Source organism: Pseudopodoces humilis, chromosome 33 (genome assembly GCF_049639895.1).
Source record: "Pseudopodoces humilis isolate 2021_Gansu_Grassland_sample_001 chromosome 33, ASM4963989v1, whole genome shotgun sequence".
In the NCBI taxonomy this organism is placed as follows: Eukaryota; Metazoa; Chordata; class Aves; order Passeriformes; family Paridae; genus Pseudopodoces; species Pseudopodoces humilis.
This window is the reverse complement of record NC_142232.1, coordinates 133,218-150,838: the sequence shown is the minus strand read 5'-3', so window position 1 is coordinate 150,838 and position 17,621 is coordinate 133,218. Positions and strand designations below refer to the sequence as shown.

The 17,621-nt window shown below is 49.2% G+C and overlaps 1 protein-coding gene and 1 pseudogene across 1 annotated transcript; one reads left to right on the top strand and one right to left on the bottom strand.

Annotated features, from left to right (window-relative positions):
• LOC148182306 (uncharacterized) overlaps positions 1-17,621 on the top strand; it is a 702,689-nt pseudogene that overhangs the window by 651,052 nt on the left and 34,016 nt on the right.
• Positions 1,751-17,169, bottom strand: LOC148182308 (uncharacterized). Its single transcript, XM_088068906.1, has 15 exons — positions 16,780-17,169; positions 15,081-15,118; positions 14,502-14,633; positions 12,885-13,019; positions 12,268-12,612; positions 11,647-11,821; positions 11,157-11,366; positions 9,613-9,676; positions 8,868-8,916; positions 7,987-8,099; positions 7,277-7,394; positions 6,491-6,590; positions 5,830-6,026; positions 4,342-4,479; positions 1,751-3,225 (listed from the first exon to the last, which is right to left on the bottom strand). Exons 1-15 carry the CDS (start codon positions 16,856-16,858, stop codon positions 3,142-3,144), a joined length of 1,977 nt encoding a protein of 658 aa, XP_087925032.1. The 5' UTR covers positions 16,859-17,169; the 3' UTR covers positions 1,751-3,141.

Genomic DNA, 17,621 nt, shown 5'->3' with positions numbered 1-17,621 from the left:
GACATTTTTCTCATTTTTACAGCCCTCCTAGAGGTGTGTCTATGGGTTATGAATTCATGGGGTGTTATTTTAAGGATGAGTTGTTTGAAGGCAAAGGTTTTCTTTGTTTGTTTTTGTGATCATCTTTGGGAACAGAAGTTTTCTTTTTTCTCTCCCTGGAGGCAAAGGGCATTTTATTGTTTTTATTTGTTTTTCTGTTCAAACTTTTTATGGGATTACAGTTACTTTAGCATTTGTTTGGTTTCTTTAATGGATGCTTTTGTTTAGATTTACAGTTTGAATATTTTTATACTTTATTAATGAATTAAAGGAGATATTTTAGTACATCATTGTTTATTTCTATGGCTTTCCTAAGAATATTTTAGTTTCGATTGTCATTTTTTCATTTTTTTTCTGTCTGATATTTGACTTTTTATTTTCTGACTTTGGTGTTTTAGTGTTGTTTTATTGCATGTTGTTACTCTGTCCTTTTCTGTCCCTGGAGAGATGAACAAGGTTTGTAGGTCTCATGTCTGTACTGAAAGGGTTAATAACTTGCCCAGGCTCATAATCTTCCTAGTGTTCCAAATAAATAGGTACTGTGAGGGATACATATCACAGGTGAGCACCCACTGCACAATCTGCTTTGGATTAAATCCCATCTCCGTCTTCATCAGCTCACAGTCACTGTGACACTATTCCTGCATGGAAGAAACAGGCTGGGATGGCCCTTTCTGCTTTTGGTCCTTTTATTGGCAAATGAAATATTCTATTTGAAAACATTCAAAGCATGGAGTTTCTTTGTATTTTCACCTGAAAATGCTGCCAGCCGAGGTTCCCAAGTGTCTGGTACGTGTTTGTGTGCACAGAGCAAAGGTGTCAGCCTGTGTCCGTGGCCCGGGTGTCTGTCAATGTCCATTGAAGCAGACGGCTGGAAGGGGGCTCTGCCCGCCCTGCGCTGCTCCGGGGCTGGGGCTGGGCTGGCAGAGGCTGCAGAGCGCTCTGAGAGGCACAGCCTCAGCCCCGGCCGGCATCTTGTGCACGGTGGCACAGCCTCAGCCCCGGCCGGCATCTTGTGCACGGTGGCACAGCCTCAGCCCCGGCCGCCATCTTGTGCACGGTGGCACAGCCTCAGCCCCGGCCGCCATCTTGTGCACGGTGGCAGCTCTGAGGGCCGTGCGAGGGACGCTCTTCCCCAGCGCTGTTTCGCGTCCTTTCCTTTCCCGGGATGGCATTTGGAAATGTTTCTTCGGCCCTATCAATACACAACTCACTGACTTACTCACTTCATGCTTAGAAGGTTCTAAGAAGAAAATGAAAAGCATAGTGTGATTATGATGCACAAATAGTCAAGAAAACAGTACTCCATAGTGTAGGGCCTACAGAGCAGGGATTTGTTTATTCAATGCCAGGAGTGAGGGGGAAAGCTCCACCACAAACTCACTTGTCCATTCTTTGCACAGGACAAGCTTTTAAACTTTTTTAAGTTAATGGGCACATTTTACTTTCCTAAGCTTCATATTTTCTAATTCCGTGATTATGGAAGCCCTTGTAGCAGGGCTCTGCATGAGGTGGTCGTCAGCCTCCTGCTGGTCATTTTGGATGAAGGCTCAGAAGCTAACTGAATTCAAAAGCCCTATTTGTTACACTTCAACAACTTTCTTTTCTGGGAATTCAACACAAACTTATAGTCAGTAAGTTCTGCAAGTGCTCTTGCTGCGTGAGGCCCACATTGTGTCTTTCATTCAGCAATTAATGAAGAAAACACAAATTGCCTACTGAGACCCTTCTGCTCCCTTCCAAATCACTACTCAAGAACAAGCCTCAGGCACATGCCCATAGTCCCTCTCTGCCAGCAGCTCCGAGCTGCATTGCACAGTGCTTGCTGTGCCCCAGAGAGCACCAAGCAGGCTGGCCTGGTGCCCCTGAATATTTCTGCAAAACCCTCTGCATTTCACACCTTTGCTGTGGCTGAGTGCAGAGCTCCAGGATTGCAGGCGCTTGGTCCCAGAGCTGTGTGAGGCACTGGCTGGTGCAGATGTGCCCTGACTTGCTGTCAGTGCCTCACGCTGGCCTCGGTTCCCCTGGCAGAAATGCCGTGCCTGAAGGACACTGCCCTGTGCTGGAGCCTGCGGAGCAGCCCGGCTCCCTCCCCCTGTGCCCAGAGTGCTGCACACACTGCTGACCATTGCCAGCAGTTCCAGGGCAGGCGGCAGAAGAGCAGGAATGGTCAGGCAGGGCAGCAGCCCTGGGCTGCTCTTTGCCTTTCTCTCCTCCTGTGCAGACTCCAGACAGCCCATGGCACCAGTGTGTGCTGTGCCCAGCACGGCGCCGCTTCCCCTCAGGAGCAGCCAGCTGCCAGCTTGGCTCTGAGAGCGCAGGATTTGCCTGGTGCCAGCAAGAGGCAGCCAGGGCCAGGCTGCTGCCTCTTGCAGCTCCAAGGGCCTCCTTCCAGCCTGCCTCTGCCGAGGCTCAGGCTTCTCCGGGCTCTGCCAGGGCTCTGCTGGGGCTCCAGCCTGGCCAAGGCCGGGCCCGCTCTCACCTCACAGTCGCTGACAGCTCTGCACCACAGGAGACCTTGCACAGCACCCTCACTGCTCTTTCTGCTTTCTCTCTTCAGCCAGACTCAACTCCAGCCAAAGAGATTGCACTTAGGGATACAAATCCAAGTGGCAGGAACCCAAATGTTCTCGAGTCACATCTGCACAGCCTGCATCTGCACGGGATGTTTGCGTTGCACCGCTCCTCCTTTGGTTTTTCCTGCAAATGCCATTGCTGTTTCTGCCTCAAATAGAAATGCCAGAGCTGGGCAAAACTTGGCCAGTTGGCCATATTCCAAAGGCAGTGTGGTCTGGAGAGGATGAATGAAGAGGAGCCTTCCCCACTTTGAAACCATACCAAAGAAGCCATCAATGTCACTTTCCACCTCTAAGAGAACACTGACAATTCAGGAGGAAATGTTGAGCTTTCTCACAGGGTCAGAAGGAGAGAAATGTTCCAAAGGAGTTGAGATTTTAGAAATTTTATTTACAATCCTACTCTACAATCCTACTCTACAATCCTACACTAGAATCCTACACTACCATCCTGCACTACAATCCTACTCTACAATCCTACTCTAAGCTGGTCATGGAGAAGACAGTTTGAAATTGATTGGCACATTCATGTCTCCTCCTTCCACTTCTTCACTGCAGCAATGAGTGGCGCCAAGCTGGACCCAGGCATGGCCGATGTTATAAATTGATGCTGCAGAAAGGAAAAGAAAACAACAAGAAAGCATGATTTTCCAAGCTAAGAGCTTCAAAGGCAGGGGAATACTTTTTAAATGAAATGGGGATTGAGTCAGAGTAGGTCAGGAGCATGGGGCAAGAGTGGCACAGGTTGCCCCAAGAGCTGGTAGGTGGCCCACCCCTGGAAATATCTCAGGTCTGAGTATCCTGATCTCTTGAAAGATGTCCCTGCTCATTGCAGGACACAGACTAGATGACCTTTCCATGTCCCTGTGTGTTAGTTTGAGATGAATTGACATTTAGGGAAAGAAGTAAGAAACCCCGCACGGAAGTGATCTCTTTGAGAGAAGCTGCTGGGAGCTTCCTCTGTGCCTGAGACAGGCCAATGGCTGGCTAGTTCTGAGAACTGACAACATTTTGCACCATTTAGAAATGAGATGTGCCTCTGTGATGATGCACATTTTGAAAACCACCAGCCCGGGAACTGGCCCTCTTTGCTTCCGGAGCCCGAAGGTAACGGAGCTCTGGTGAGGCCGGCCCTGCTCGCCCACGGCCTGTGCTCCTGGGGGAGGCCGGGCCAGACCCCAGCGGCTCCCGGGCGGGGGATGGAGGCTGCGGGACCCCGGCCCCAGGCTGGGCCAGGCCACGGCTGCTGACATCTTGCCCACACTAAACCCTCTCCCCGGCGTGCAGCGACGGCTCCAGGCCGAGCCTCCCCTCCCAGCGGCTCCCGGGCAGAGAGAGGGGCCCAGCACAGCCTGAAATCCAACACCGTGACTGCCATGACCTGGGTGAGATTGAACCCTTTCACTGCACAGATGAGACCTTTCTTATTCTTGTGGGCCTGATAATAAAATTTGTTATTCCTTTGAAGTTTGAAGCCTGTTTTGCCCTTCTCCTAATCCATAGCTCCCAGCAAGAAATGAGTAAGTGCCCTGGTGATTTTAGCCAGCGCTAAAACCCAGCACTCCCTGCCAGCCCAGCCCAGTCTAGGATTGCTCCCCGTTGTCAGCTGAACAGCACCAAGGTTGGAAGTGAGGAGGATGGGGGCTCATCTGATGCCTTGGATTTCAGTGGAGGAGGAGCCCATCCCTCGGACACTGTTTCACCTGCAGCCCTTTTGGCATTTTACCTGCAGCAGCTCCTTGGCAGACCAGCGCTGCGCCTCGCCTTTCTGCAGGCAGCAGCTCAGGAAGTCACGCAGCAAAGGCGAGAATTGCTCGGGCTGCCGCAGCTGTGGGGTCCCTTCTGTGGCTATGTGGAATTTAGCCTGGAGAAAAAGGAAACACAAGGCTCCACCTGCTTCTTTCCCATCTGGAACTGCTCTCCCAGAGCCCATTGTTTCAGCTCCACTCTGCAGTGGCAGTTTTTGCCCTGGCACAGAGGCAGAGATGACTTTCCTGTAGCATTTGGATGATGACTTTCCTGTATCATGAAAAAACCCAAGCCCCAAAGCCACAGCTTTGCCAACATCCAGCAGATCTTGCCTTGGCAGCTGATTTCATTGCCTGATCTAGTTAGTGGCAACTACATCAGCAAATACATGTTTCCTTCTCGGAGGATTCCCAGCAGCTTGGCAGCCTTTTTGGAAGAGGGATTTTGCTATTCTAACTAACTCTACTATTTCCAAGGATTCTTACATGAAAAGAATCTCTGCAGTGCTTGTTGGTCCCTTAAGCACAGCTGCCATAAAACAAAACTCATCTAGCTTTTTGTCCTGTTCTTGAAAATGATGGTAATTGGAAGAAAAGAAAGGAAATGCAGCAGGTGTTCCTCAGGGAAGGAAACAAACACTTGGAATCTCATTTTCAAAACAGACACATTCAGATGCCTCCACAAATGTATTGGGTTGAAAATGCCTGTTTGGGCACACAGGAGCCACCTGCAGCTCTGTCTCTCAGCACTCTGAAAATTTCAGGTTCCCTTACGTGGCAAAAGGAAAATATTCATGGTGAAATCAGAAGTGTCATCCCTGTGGTAACCCTGTGCTTGTTGGATTCTCAAGTCAATGCATTAACGCTGTGCCCATCCCAGAAAGTGCCAGGAAACAAACAGGAGGTTTTGGCAGGCTCTCCCCATCACCAGGCTCCAGCTTGGTGATATGGAGAAAGTGGCTTGGGTTATGAAAGAAGGTGGTCACTGAGTGTCTCAGCAGCACTGCACAAGAAGCAGAAGAGACTCTGGCTTTACAGCCTCATCTCCAGGTTTCAGGCAAGTTTCCCTGTGAGAAGAATGGGGCTGCACTTCTTCTCTCAAAAGCACTGTTTTAGAAACTTGGTTTGGTTTGAGTTTCTTTGCTTCATCTCTGGAAAGATAACACCAGCTCTGAGACGCTTGTTTCCTATTCTTGGGGCCATCTACACAGCCAAAAGAGCTGGAACGACTTCTAAGCCAAAGCAAAATGCTGCCTGAGAATGGAGATGGTTTGGGCGAGGGAAGGCTTGAGTTCCCCCACTGCTGCAACCAAAGCTACAGCAGATGCTGATGTGCTGCAGGGCCATTTGTAGAAGGGGCCTTGGTGGAAGTACTTCCAGCAGATGGCCATGGGATTTTGTGCAGTGAGCAGAGAACACGGGACAGGTGAGAAAGACAGCGGGATCAGAGAGTATTTGCTCCTTACCGATCGAGCAGTGAAACTGTCATAAGGAGTTTTTTGTTCGGCCATTTCAATTGCCACAATTCCAAAAGACCACACGTCCACTTTGGGGCCATATGGTCGACGCTTCACCACTTCAGGTGCCATCCACCAAGGAGTCCCGGTCACCGAGCACCGCTGATTGTGCTCAGGGGTGAGCTGAGCAGAAAGGCCAAAATCAGCTGAGGAGAAAGCAAAATACTGTTTTAATTTTGATACTGTCAATTAGGAAACCAAGGCAAAGAATTCCCCAGTAGAAGTTTGAGAATGTGCAGTTGAATTTCCTGGACAACAGTCCCTGCTCTGTTTCCTTGGGGCTTTAGCCAAGGCAATATGAATTGGCTACTTCAAACATCCCCCCATTTTTTACACTTCCTCCAGCAGTGCCTTTTGTTCCCCTGAAGGTTTAGATTGTAGCTCCCTCCCTCTGGAAGGAACACACACAGACACACACAGAGCAATAGCACTCTTGGCTGCTTGTGGTTCCTTGTCATAGCTGTGTGCACACTGCAACTGTGCCTTCAGCCCACAGCAGGGGGGACCCCTGCACTGCCAGCAGCAGCATTTTTGGGGAGCTGGCAGTCACTGAAAGCAGCCCCACACCCCCCATTCCTGGAAGGCTGAAGCTGAGCAAGAATACACTGACCCAGCTTGACAGAGCCATCGGTTCTGAGCAGGATGTTGTTGCTCTTCACATCTCGATGGATCACGTGGTTGGAGTGAAGAAAATCCAGTCCTTGCAGGCACTGAGAGAGAAAACAGAACCAGGGGGGCAAAAAGGAGTGATGTGAGTTCATCCCACAAGAAAGGAAACAGCTGTGGAAGGTTCCCTTTGCAGGGGAATGGGGAGGAATGGCAGAACACAGCGCCATTGAGAGCAAGAGCCTGCTGCTCCAACAGTAGCAGAGCAGCACCTTTCTCAGGAAAGGCATGTCAGCTTTTGAAAGAGCACCAGCAACTGCTGCTGTAGACTGTCCCCTGCAAACCAGCCAGGGTGACTGCAGCTGCAGTGCATGTGCTCAGAAGCAAACAGCATTTGGGCTGCACTACTATCCTTTTCAGCTGAGGACTAAAAGAAATTAGTCTCTTTGTTTTTCTTTCCTGTTGGTTTCAAATCCTGCCAGCACACCTTTGCTTTAGAGACAAGGAATGTAGTGCAGACAGGCAAAAGTTTAGCTGGGCAAGGTGGAGAACTGCAAATGCCAATGCAAGAGACAGAGCTAGAATACAAGAGCAGGGGATAAGAGGACAGGAAGTGAGTCCAGTGAGTGTAGGGGCACTGGCAGACAGTTCACTTGAGATGCTCTTGCTTGCCCATAGCCTAGCAGCAACACAGAAACCAAGCTTGGCCCATGAAATCCCTCCCGTTCTGAGCCCCTGTTTCCCAGACAATGCAGCTCAAGGCCTTGGAAGCACAGATGGGATCCCTGACCTCCCGACTGACAGCTGCAATCTCTTCTTCAGACATTTGAGTCTCGTCGATGAGATCTCTCAGAGTGCCTCCGTCCATGTACTCCATCACCAGCCAGAGTTCCTCATGCACAAGGTAGCTGAAAAAAGGAAACAAGGCCATGCAGGTGAACATGCACGGCTAGGTTGGTTTTTTGCTTGAGTCTTGTTTCTGGGTCCCTTGGAGACAAGGGCAGAAGAAAAGGAATAGACATTGCCTCTAGGCTGTGCAGTGTTTGCAGTCTGTGCTGTCTCAAGGAGAAAGGCAGGTTAGGAAGAGCCCAGATAAAAAACCTGTCACGCATGGCATTTCTGGAAATAAGCACCTAGTCTTCCTGGTGTGCACAGCAATGGAAAAGAGGGGCAACAATGCAAGGGCAATCCTCTCTTGGATGGTTCATCAGCATTTAAGAAACTTGAAAAACTCAATCCCAAAGAACTGTGGAGGCAATGAACTTAGAAGGTATTGAATTCTTAAGATAGGGCTGATGCAGGTTTTTGAACAATTTTCAGTCTGCATTGGCCAGGGTGGATTCATGCAGACAAAATGCAGTCTCTTCCCATCCATTGGAGATAAGTAGAGAAATAATAATTAACAGCTCTATTTCCTGCCACTGACCAAAGTGGGTTTTTAAGCTCTCATGCTTGTAGTATGTAAACAAACATTCAAGGGATAGGACCGTGACCACTCACCTGGCTAAGTAATTCACGACCCTGGGACTCCTATTACTCTCCATGATCCTGATTTCATTCATGGTTAGTATCTTCCTCCTCACTCCTTGCACACTTATTTTCTTTATGGCCACCTCAAAGGACATTGCAAAGGAGTAATTTGAGAAAATTGGTAGCATGAGACCACAACACACATGGAGCAAGTGATTGTGGAATGGCACAGCCAAGCTGTGCCAAAGTGCCTTGTGATTAGACCTCATCATTGGAGTAATTAGGAAGTGACATTCCAACAGCCCATTTCTCTGCTCCCTTGGGGGCCAGTTACAGGACACGTGGCCACTGGCGATTTGCCTTGTCCACTTGGTAACAAAGGTGTATCAACGATCACCCACAAAGCTCTGACCACACTCTCTGCTGCTCTGCTTGGATTCAAAAGAAGGAATGGGTGCCTTGGTTCTCTGTGGATACATCCTGGGCTATGGGCAGGGCTCAGGGCTTTTAGGAACATCTTGCAGATCTCTCCCCATGTGTGGCTCCCAAGTGCAGGTGGCTAAGCAACTACTAGGAGCATTCAGATGTATTTGCTGGCAGCCAGAAATGAGACTTCAGGACTCTGAAGCTGTAGCCCCAAAAAGCAGTGAGAGGCTCTAAGACACCACCTTTGTTTTAGCAATTGAGAGCGTGTGGGCGCGTCCTTCTCTGAAAGGAACCGCTGCCCTCCTTGTCTTCCTACGGGCAGCTGAGGAGGACAAAGCCTGTTCCAAGTGCAATTTGCAGGCTGGCTCCAGTCTGTGCTTCTTGTGCCTTTTCAGCACAGCTCTGCTCAAAGCTCCAGCCACAGCTGTCAGCAGTGGGGAAAGGCCTGGAGAGCAGCAGAGGCTGCAGGGGCTGTTGACATTTACCTCTCCTCCTGTGGCAGTGTCAAGTGCTCTGGAAACCTCTCCAAAACCCCTAGAAACAAAACAGCAGCAAAGAAAGGAGAAGCCATTTAGATCTTGCACTGAAAGCCAGTCCAGACAGGAGAGCTCTGCTGTAAATGCCTAAAAGCTGCAGGTTGCAGGAGGGGTCTGCCAGAAGGCAGATGATGCATTTTCCCCTCAAGTGCATGGGCACTGGGCCTGTTCCTGAAGCGTTGGGCTTTACTGCCTCAGCTCCAAAAGGCAGCTTATTCCTTCATCTCGGGTATCAGCTTCTAAACTGTGCAATTCTAATCCTGAGCACGGTGTATTTCCTTTAGCAAACTCTTGGAGAGAAATGTTCCTGAGAACTGTTATCTGACAGCTCTCATTGGGGGTAGGTTGTGCTTTCAGGCAAGCAAGATTCTTCTCCTCTCATTAGTGTGGCCAGATGATTTGGAGACATCCAAAAATGTGAAGGAAATGAACCCTGAGCTGTCCCACACTTGAGAGACAAGCAGATTTACCAGGTTCTGTTCCTTGCTGCAGGCAAGACCTTGGCAGCATGGAGATGTCTTTGACAATGCCTTCTGAGCACACTTGACAAATTCTGGCCAGTACTGAGAGATGGGGCAGACTAAGCCCGCTGTCTAAACATGTGGACAACTTGTCTGACTTCCCACTTGATGGATATTCCACCAGGGAAACACCTGGCCCATGGCTGTGTAGAAGTAACTGTGGTTGGACTCACCCGCTGCCAAGACTTTCCAGTTCAATGTATTTTGTGACGGGATTTTCCTTGTTCACCATTCTCCCTGAGGGAAACAAAATGCAAGATGCTCACTTTCAGGCAGAGATCCTAACTTGCAGGAGATGCCAAAGGCAGCCCCGCTGTCTGGGGCTCTGAACCCTCTGTGGTCAGCTGGGCAGCAAGCACAGCAGCAACAAGACAGGCAGTTGTGCAGTACAAATGGCCAGCAGAGAGACTGATTTTGTCCAGTCCTTGGAAGGAAATGAAGCGCAGAGAGCACAGCAGGGCACAGCACAAGGCTGGCAAAGGCCAAGCATGAGCACTGACAAGCAATGGCAAGAAGACACAGCCAGCCTGAGCCCCTGACAAGCTGTGGCCCCCGTTCAGGACACAACAGCATTGCCTTGGAGATCAGACACACCCAGGTGCAGATCAAGGCCCTTTTGTGTCCCAGCAGGTGAAGGTAGACACCAAATCAGCTGGGATCTTTTCTCAGCCCCACCAGGTCTTTTCTGAGAGCACAGCACTGGCAGCTGTTATGGGCAAGAAGCAGATTAAATGGGTTGTGCTGCAGAATCACAGAGGGCTTGATGTGTTTTCCCAGAGACTGATCTGAGCAGGGCTTGGGCCAATAGGTAGGATTCTAAGAGTCATGGGAATGACTGGGAATCAGGTATGAAAAAGTGCCATGGATCTGAGGAATACACAGCACAGGGGCTGCAGGCTCGCTCCTGAGAAATGCCTGCAGTGCTGTTTTATCTGATCACACCACGTCCATGTGTCTCTTGGACACATCTTTATAAGAATAAAACTAGGATATTAATTACAGATTGTTATACAAGTATCTGTTTCTTCATTGTGGGCCCAATGAAAACATCTCTTGCTCTCTGTTTCTGCTGTCACCTGATGTTCTTGCAAAGGAGTCCTCACTGACAAAAATACAGCATTCTCATAAAAACCTTGTAGATGTAGTAGAGGCAATAAAAACAGTCATAAAAATGAAACCAGTAAGACACATGGGGCAGAACAGCTCTTTCAGGATGGAGAAAAAACAAACTCTTCCAAAAAACCCCAAATCCAAAATCAAAAACGGATAAAATCTGAAAACTAAAAATGGAACCACAACAAAAAGACAAAACCCCAAAACCAATCAATTTCTCTGAAGTCTTTTGGTTCTGAAGACTGGTGGGGAGTCTGGAGTCTAAGGAGAATTTAGGAATCCAATATTCTGTTCAGTTTGGCCACTAGCACACAAGAATTGCATAGATCATTTGCTAGGCCACAGCCTTCTGCTGATCCAAGAACAATTCCTGCTTCTGCCTTTAGTGGCAAGGGAATCCCAGGCAAAGCCGAGCCAGTCCAAGCTGCCCTCAGAGGCAGCAGGAACACCCAGAGCGCTCTCTCGCTGCCTCAGAGCACAGCAGTTCCTGTGGGGAGTCCTAAATGTCTCTGGGACACCAAAGGGAGGAGGATCATTTGCTACAGCTCTGCTGGCACGTGCACACAATACACTGTCCCTCAGACAAGAAATACACCAGACGTACTCAGTTGCTCCAGGAAGTCTCCCTGGCTCTCCTGGAGCTGAGCAGCAGATGTGTCACTGCTGGAAATGGACAAACTGCCCGGGCTCCACTGCTCAGCTTGGGGAACAAAGGCTCCTTTAGATGCTGCTGCTGCTGCTGCTGCTGCAGCAGATTCAATGGAAGAGCCTGTGGAGAGCTGAGAGAAGAAAGGAGTTTGTGTCAGAAAGCTGGCTGGCCGAGATTACCCCGAGTTCCCTTTTCAAATGCAAGCCCTTAGGAAGTTGCTGTTAGCCACATGCAAAGCTCATCAACTGGATTTTTTTGGATGCCCGCTTCTGGAACCAAATGGTCAAAACCCAAGGTTGGATTTAATCAAGTTCATGGCCAGTTTCATATTCCATTTTCCTGGATTTTCTGAAGGATGACTGCAACAACGACCATTGCACTTCCTCCCAAGGATCCCTTTCCCCCTCCAAGGGCTGCAGACACATTTGCAGCTCCTTGTTCTAATGTTGGAGCTCCTCCCCCTCAGTCCTCTTTTCCTGCACCATCTTCAGAAGGTGCTCAGCCTGCAGCACTTGTGCTTGGGACAGTACCTGTGCCTCCCGCCGACCTTGGGGCTCTTCATCACCAGGCATTTGCTGGAAGCCTTCGCAGGCTGCCAGGTGAGATATCAACACGTCCACCTCAAGTCAAACAGAACAAAGCAGTCAGAGAGCACAGCTTGTCCCTGTCTGCCAAGGCTCATTGACTGTGAGCAAAGGGAAAGAGCAGGACAGCAGCAGATTCACCAAGGGATACAGACAGCTTGCAGCTTGTATTCCAAATCTATCTGGGGGACTGTGTTCACTTGCAAAAAGCCCTGAAGAAACAAGGAGAGCAGGAGCAGGCCAGCAGGAATCCCTTGAGATGAGTGCTGGCAAAAGGGGCAAATGACTGGTGCCACTGTCCAGGGCAGCAGCTGAGATTGAGCCCAGCAGGAAATGTCCTTCCAAGCAGCTGGGATAGACACTACAGCAGGATGGCACTGAGAGGCATCAGCCCACCCCCCTGCTGCTCTGCAGAGGAAAGGCAAGAAGGGCAGAAAGCACCAGACTGCAGTGACTGCTGTGCCTATCGCTCTTTCACTCACTCGATTTTCTAGAGCCTCTTGCTTCTGAGCGAGGAGATCAAATTTCTCTTGGATGATTCTCCTTTCTTCCTCCAGCCTCTTCTCCCTTGCTCTGATCCTAGCCTCAGTTTCCTGCAGCTCTGCCAGCAGCTCCTCATCGGAGGCCTGTGAAGAACGACAGAGAGGAATTTCTGTGAGTGGAGTGTCAGCCACTCTTTCACTCACCTGGTTTTGTTGATTTCCTCTCTGCCAGTGGAGATCCATCTCCTCCTGGATGTTTCTCCTGTCTTCCTCGTGCCTCCTCTTCACTGCCATGATGGCCCTCTGAGCTTCGGGCAGCTCTGCTTGGGGCTCTGCCTTGATGTTCTGTACACACAAATGGAGAGCAAGTGCCTGGGAGCTGCCATCAGGCTCAGCTTCTTCCTCAGTTTCAGCCTCAAAATCACACTCATTCAGTCACTTCTTTCTGCTTCCCTACCCACCTCTGCTTCCACTGTAACCTCCTGTCCCGCTGCTGATCTCTGCAGCGGCTCTTTGCTTTCAGGGCCTCTGGCACTCGTGGCCTGCTCAGGCCCAAGAGCTGCGTTTTATGCCCCTCTTCCTGCCCTTCACTCTGTCCCCTGCTGAGTCAGCCTTACCTGGCCATTCTCCAGTGGCTCTTCCACCTGCTGCCCCAGCTGCTCTTCCTGCTCTTGGGCTGGGAACAGCTCTCCCTCAGTCTGGCACGGCCTCCCTGAGAAAACAATCTGCTCCTGCTCTTTCTCTGGAAGGACCTGCAGAGAAAGCAAGAGAAGATGGGCTTCAGCTTCTCATACAACATTTGTGGGCCAAGACTCAAAGGCTGATGGGCTCCCACGTTCCCAAAGCTCTGTGCTGCTGCTCTCCTGCCTTGTTCTCTGCCCGTGGGGAAGCACAGATTCCAAAGTGACCCTGGCAGTGCAATCAGGGCCCATCTGGCACTGAATCTCCAACAGACTCTTGGGCAGCTGACAGGAAATGTGGGGCATTTCTCCAGGGCCTCCCTCCCCTTCTGCTGTGTCCTGCTTGTCTCTCCATAGTGACTGACAGCCAGCCCTGTCCCACAGCTCCATCCTGGCTCTGCAGGGGCTTCCTGGGTGAGCTCACCCCTTGGGAGAGACACTGCTGGAGTTCATGTTCTTTTCAGGCCTGCCCTGCCACTCCTGCCCTTCTGACATCTACACTCTTGTTAGAAATCCTGCTCATTCAGGAGACAAGGATGTGTGCAATTTGATCCTCTGCTGCAGGTCAGAGAGCCTCTGTGGCCACCTCAGGATATGGAAGAGGACCAAGGTGTTTCTCCTCTGTCTTTTGTCAGCTGAGAATTCTGAGTGGCAGTGACAGAGATCCTCAAAAGGCCCCACCAACAAATTAATTGACACACCCCTAGGGATGCCAATGAAGGAAGCCATGTGTCATGTAATGCATGTATGACCAAAGTCAGCAAAAACCACCTAAAACATGGAATTGTCCCACCTCACTAGGACAGGCAGAAATTTATAGGTTAAACAGGGAGTGTCAGGACAGAAGAGGCAGGAGGAGGAAAACAGCTCTAAGGAGAAAAAACAACCATCTCTAAAGGGGTTCTTAGCAACACAAGACAGCACTCAAGGACTTGCAGCTTTGCCCCCACACAAGGCTCCAATGCAGTTTCCAAAGCTGCAGACTTCACCACAAAACGTATCAACAGGAACTTGCCACTTGTGGATTTTGCCTCAGAAGAAGGGTTCAGAACTACGCAGTTTGTTTCTTTGGCCACACAGGACAAGAATGGCCGGCCACAGCTTCATGGACAACACAATCATCTCCTTGCAGCTTATCAAAAGCCAAAAGACAGGTGGCCTAAAAGACTCTGCAGAAGTGAAGAATTACTCAAGGAAACTGCAGAACAGTTCTCAAGGTCATCCAGAGGTTTCCAAAAAGGGACAGCAAACAAACCAAGCCCTGTGAGCCCCAGAAATGCCGTGTGAGCCCTTGGCCATGGCTTGGCAGAAGCCAAGAGACAGAGCTTCCCTGAGCCAAGCAGCCAGCTGCTCACCCGCAGGCAGCAGCGCTTTGGGGCCTCAGCACGACGGCTCAAAGCCCAATTTCCAGCTGCCACGGGATGGGGGAATGGCTGGGTGCTGGCAGGACTCCAGCACTCAGCATCCTCAGCCAGCAACAGCAAGTGCTGGCTGCTCAGAAACTTGCAGCTCTGCCTTGCACTAAAGACAGCACCACCCAGCACTGGCACTTACTGTCTGGGGATGGTCAGGCTGGGCTGTGGCCACAGCTGGAGGCTCGTGGTCCTTTTGCTCATTTTGCTCCTCTTTGGCCTCTTCTCCAGGAGCAGAGGGAGCCACAGCAGAGTCTGCTCTTGCTTCTGGGCTCTGTGGGCAGATGGGGGAGTTAGGGACAGGCAGCTACCTATCATTTATAACCTTATTTCTCTTCAGCTCTATTTCTACAACCAGCTCTACCAAGCACAAATCATCAGCTTTGATAGCAATGGGATTCTAAGTCTCTCCAACTAAATTAAAATGGGTTAATTCAGCCATACTGCAAATAGCTCTGAATTAGAGAGTTCACCCTGGCTACTATCAGCAAGCAACTCTGCAGATCTCTGCAAATCTGAACTTTGAGTTCTTTTAAAGCTCTGCAATGGAAAATTAGGAAATAGCCAACAATGCCTTTGCTATTGCTGTTGTAAACATGGAAATGGATCTTCTTTCAGCCCACCCAGCTGGCCCTCTGCACTCTACTGCCACAGGCCAAGCTCACAGTTCCCTGCACAATTCTGAAACACCAGGAACATCAAATGTTCCTTTCTGACTCACCTCAGGATCGGCACCTCTGAACACACGGCTCAGATGACCTGCAGTGGGCAAGGAAAATGAACCAAATTCTTTGAGAAAACTGGAGAGAACTGTGGCCTATTTAGAACAGCATCTGAGAAGATCTCCCAGTCTACATTTTCAAAGGTGTCCTGCTTGACTGGTGTGGTTTAAAGCAGCAACTAAAAAATCACTAGAAAACTTACTTATTTCTTGCTGTGAGATATGGATTAGAACAAGAGCAAAACAAGCTTAAAACTTAAATGCAATAAATAAAGTTTATTAACAAAATCTACAAGAATAAGAAACCAGAATAAAACTTCCAGAACAACCCTTTTCTCCCCCACTACCCAACCATTCCCTTGTTTACATGACAACATAGAGACAAAAATACTTTGGAACTTTGGTGTTTAAAACAGTCCCAATTCCTGCTAGAGTCTTTTCATCAGTCTTTGTAGAGAAACAGAAGTCTTCTTCTGCTATCTATGGAGTTTTTCACAAGAAAACGATTTTTCTTCATAGCTTTCCATTTCTCTGATGCCAGCTGCCCGGAAATCTGCCATCAGTTGTCTCCTCCCATTTCCCATCACTCTGAGGTGTGTTATGGGTCATGAGTCTAGGGATGTCATTTTTATGAATGAGTTATTCAAAGGCAAAAGTTCTCTTTATCTGTTTTTGTGAGCCCCCCTGGAAACAGAAGTTTTCTTTTTGCTTTCTAAAAGCCACAAATCTTCAACTATTACTTCTCCCCCTCTGTTCCAGCATCTCACAGTGTCACAACTACTTCATCATTTGCTCAAAATCCACACTTGGAAACACTCCATTCCTCCCAATATACTCTGTCATGAATTAAAGGAGTTTTTTGCAGAACACTACTGTCCATCTCCATAGCTTTAACAGAAAAATATTTCAGCTTATTGAAGCATCTCCTTATTTCTCTTCCCCCTCTAAATTTAATTTTTTTCTTCACTCTCTTTGATGGGTTGATGGTTGATCACTCCCTCTCTCTCTCTCTGGGAAAAAAGGATTAATCTGCAAGTCTCATCCAGGTAGTAAAAGAGTTAAAATCTTGCTAAAGCTGCAGATGTTGATGGTGTCAGGTTTCAGTTCAGTGGCAGAAACTGCAAACCAAGTCAGGCCGGCCGGCTCCGTTTCTCCCCCCACCCCGCCCTCTGCAGCCTTGTCCGGCCTGGAGGGGGGGAGGAGGCCGAGACAGAGCCCTGTTACCTCGTCAGAAGCCAGAAACCGAAGAGAGCAAGAAATTCCCGGCCTCACATCTTAAGGTGGTGTTCACAGGTTGATCTCACTTCTCAATTGTTCAAACCGCTGTCAATTCTCACAAATGGCCAGGAATTAGTCAGGAGAAAAAACTCCCATCAGCCTCCAGCAGTTTCAACTTCCCAAGCTCTCAGAGCTATCTTAAAAGTAAAGTCACCCCAAGAGATTGAGCCAGCAAAGTGAGGAAATGCCAGACTCTGCTGCCACAGGCTCTCCCATGGAGGGAACAGAACCCCTGCAAATGCTGCCCGCAGCCCCCTGGCTACAGACACCCCGTGTTTTGCTGAAGGTGTTGACAGCAGCTTTACCAAACCAGTGGCATCCTCATGGTCTTTCTGTTTCAATAGCAACCCGGTCACTAAGAAAGAGCAGGGAGACCTACAAAAGCCAGCTTAGGTTCCAGCCAGGGAAAACCTCTACTTACGTGCCAGGTTGGTCAGGTAATAGCCGGAATATCCAATGCCATAAAGGGTGCAAACGGCAGCAGCGAGCTGCTCAATCATTGTAGCACTGCTGTGCCAGTTTGCACACTGTGCTCAACTCAGGAACAAACAAGGCTCCTGTCAGTGTGCAGCTGCCCACTGACAAACGCCTCAAGCAGGAGGATGCTCCTGCACTGAGCAAGCCCAAGAGCTGCTCTGACACTGAGGCCTTGCGTGCACCAAGGCAACCTTGGGATGTCACCACGACAATGTGGCATCCATGCCCTGACATCACAAAGCCAATGCTCTGCGGTGCTCTGGGAATTGATGCAGAGCAACCCAACCTTCCCTACAGCAAACACAAAATTGCCTGGGAGCTTCTCCTCTGTCACAAAGTGTCACAAATCCTTTGGTGGGCTGTGGGAAATGGAAAGACAGAAACTTCCACAGATACTGAAGGGTTTCATTTACAGCCTTGGAAGGAGCTTGGGTTCATGCAATGCTAAAGGTTCACAGACGTTGAGTCCAGAAATCATAAGCTTATGTTCCTATAGCTGCAAGTAAGAATATGCCATAAGTAAATAAGAAACTGTATTGAGTGAGATGGTGGAGAGTTTTCAACTGTAATTGTGTGATTTTATAGAGTAAGCTATGAATCTAAATATTATCATAAGAAGCACATGTGTGTATGTGAGCTAGCAGTGTATTGGGTGAAAAGCAGACACAGTGCAGCAGAACTTGGTAAAGGTGAAAGGTGATTAAGTAATAATAAACCTCTTCAATTTAGTGCATTAGCCAAAAAACTCAAATTAGAGAATCTAAGGCACTGCACCAGGCTGAAGCT

What these genes read in the sequence shown, in the direction of transcription:
- LOC148182308 (XM_088068906.1), bottom strand. Translation starts at nt 16,858, where the DNA reads ATGATTGAGCAGCTCGCTGCTGCCGTTTGCACCCTTTATGGCATTGGA. An exon ending in TCAGAGGTGCCGATCCTGAG is followed by an intron (nt 14,634 to 15,080) that starts GTGAGTCAGAAA and finishes ATCTGCCCACAG; the next exon opens with AGCCCAGAAGCAAGAGCAGA. An exon ending in AGACTTCCTGGAGCAACTGA is followed by an intron (nt 9,677 to 11,156) that starts GTACGTCTGGTG and finishes TGTTTCCCTCAG; the next exon opens with GGAGAATGGTGAACAAGGAA.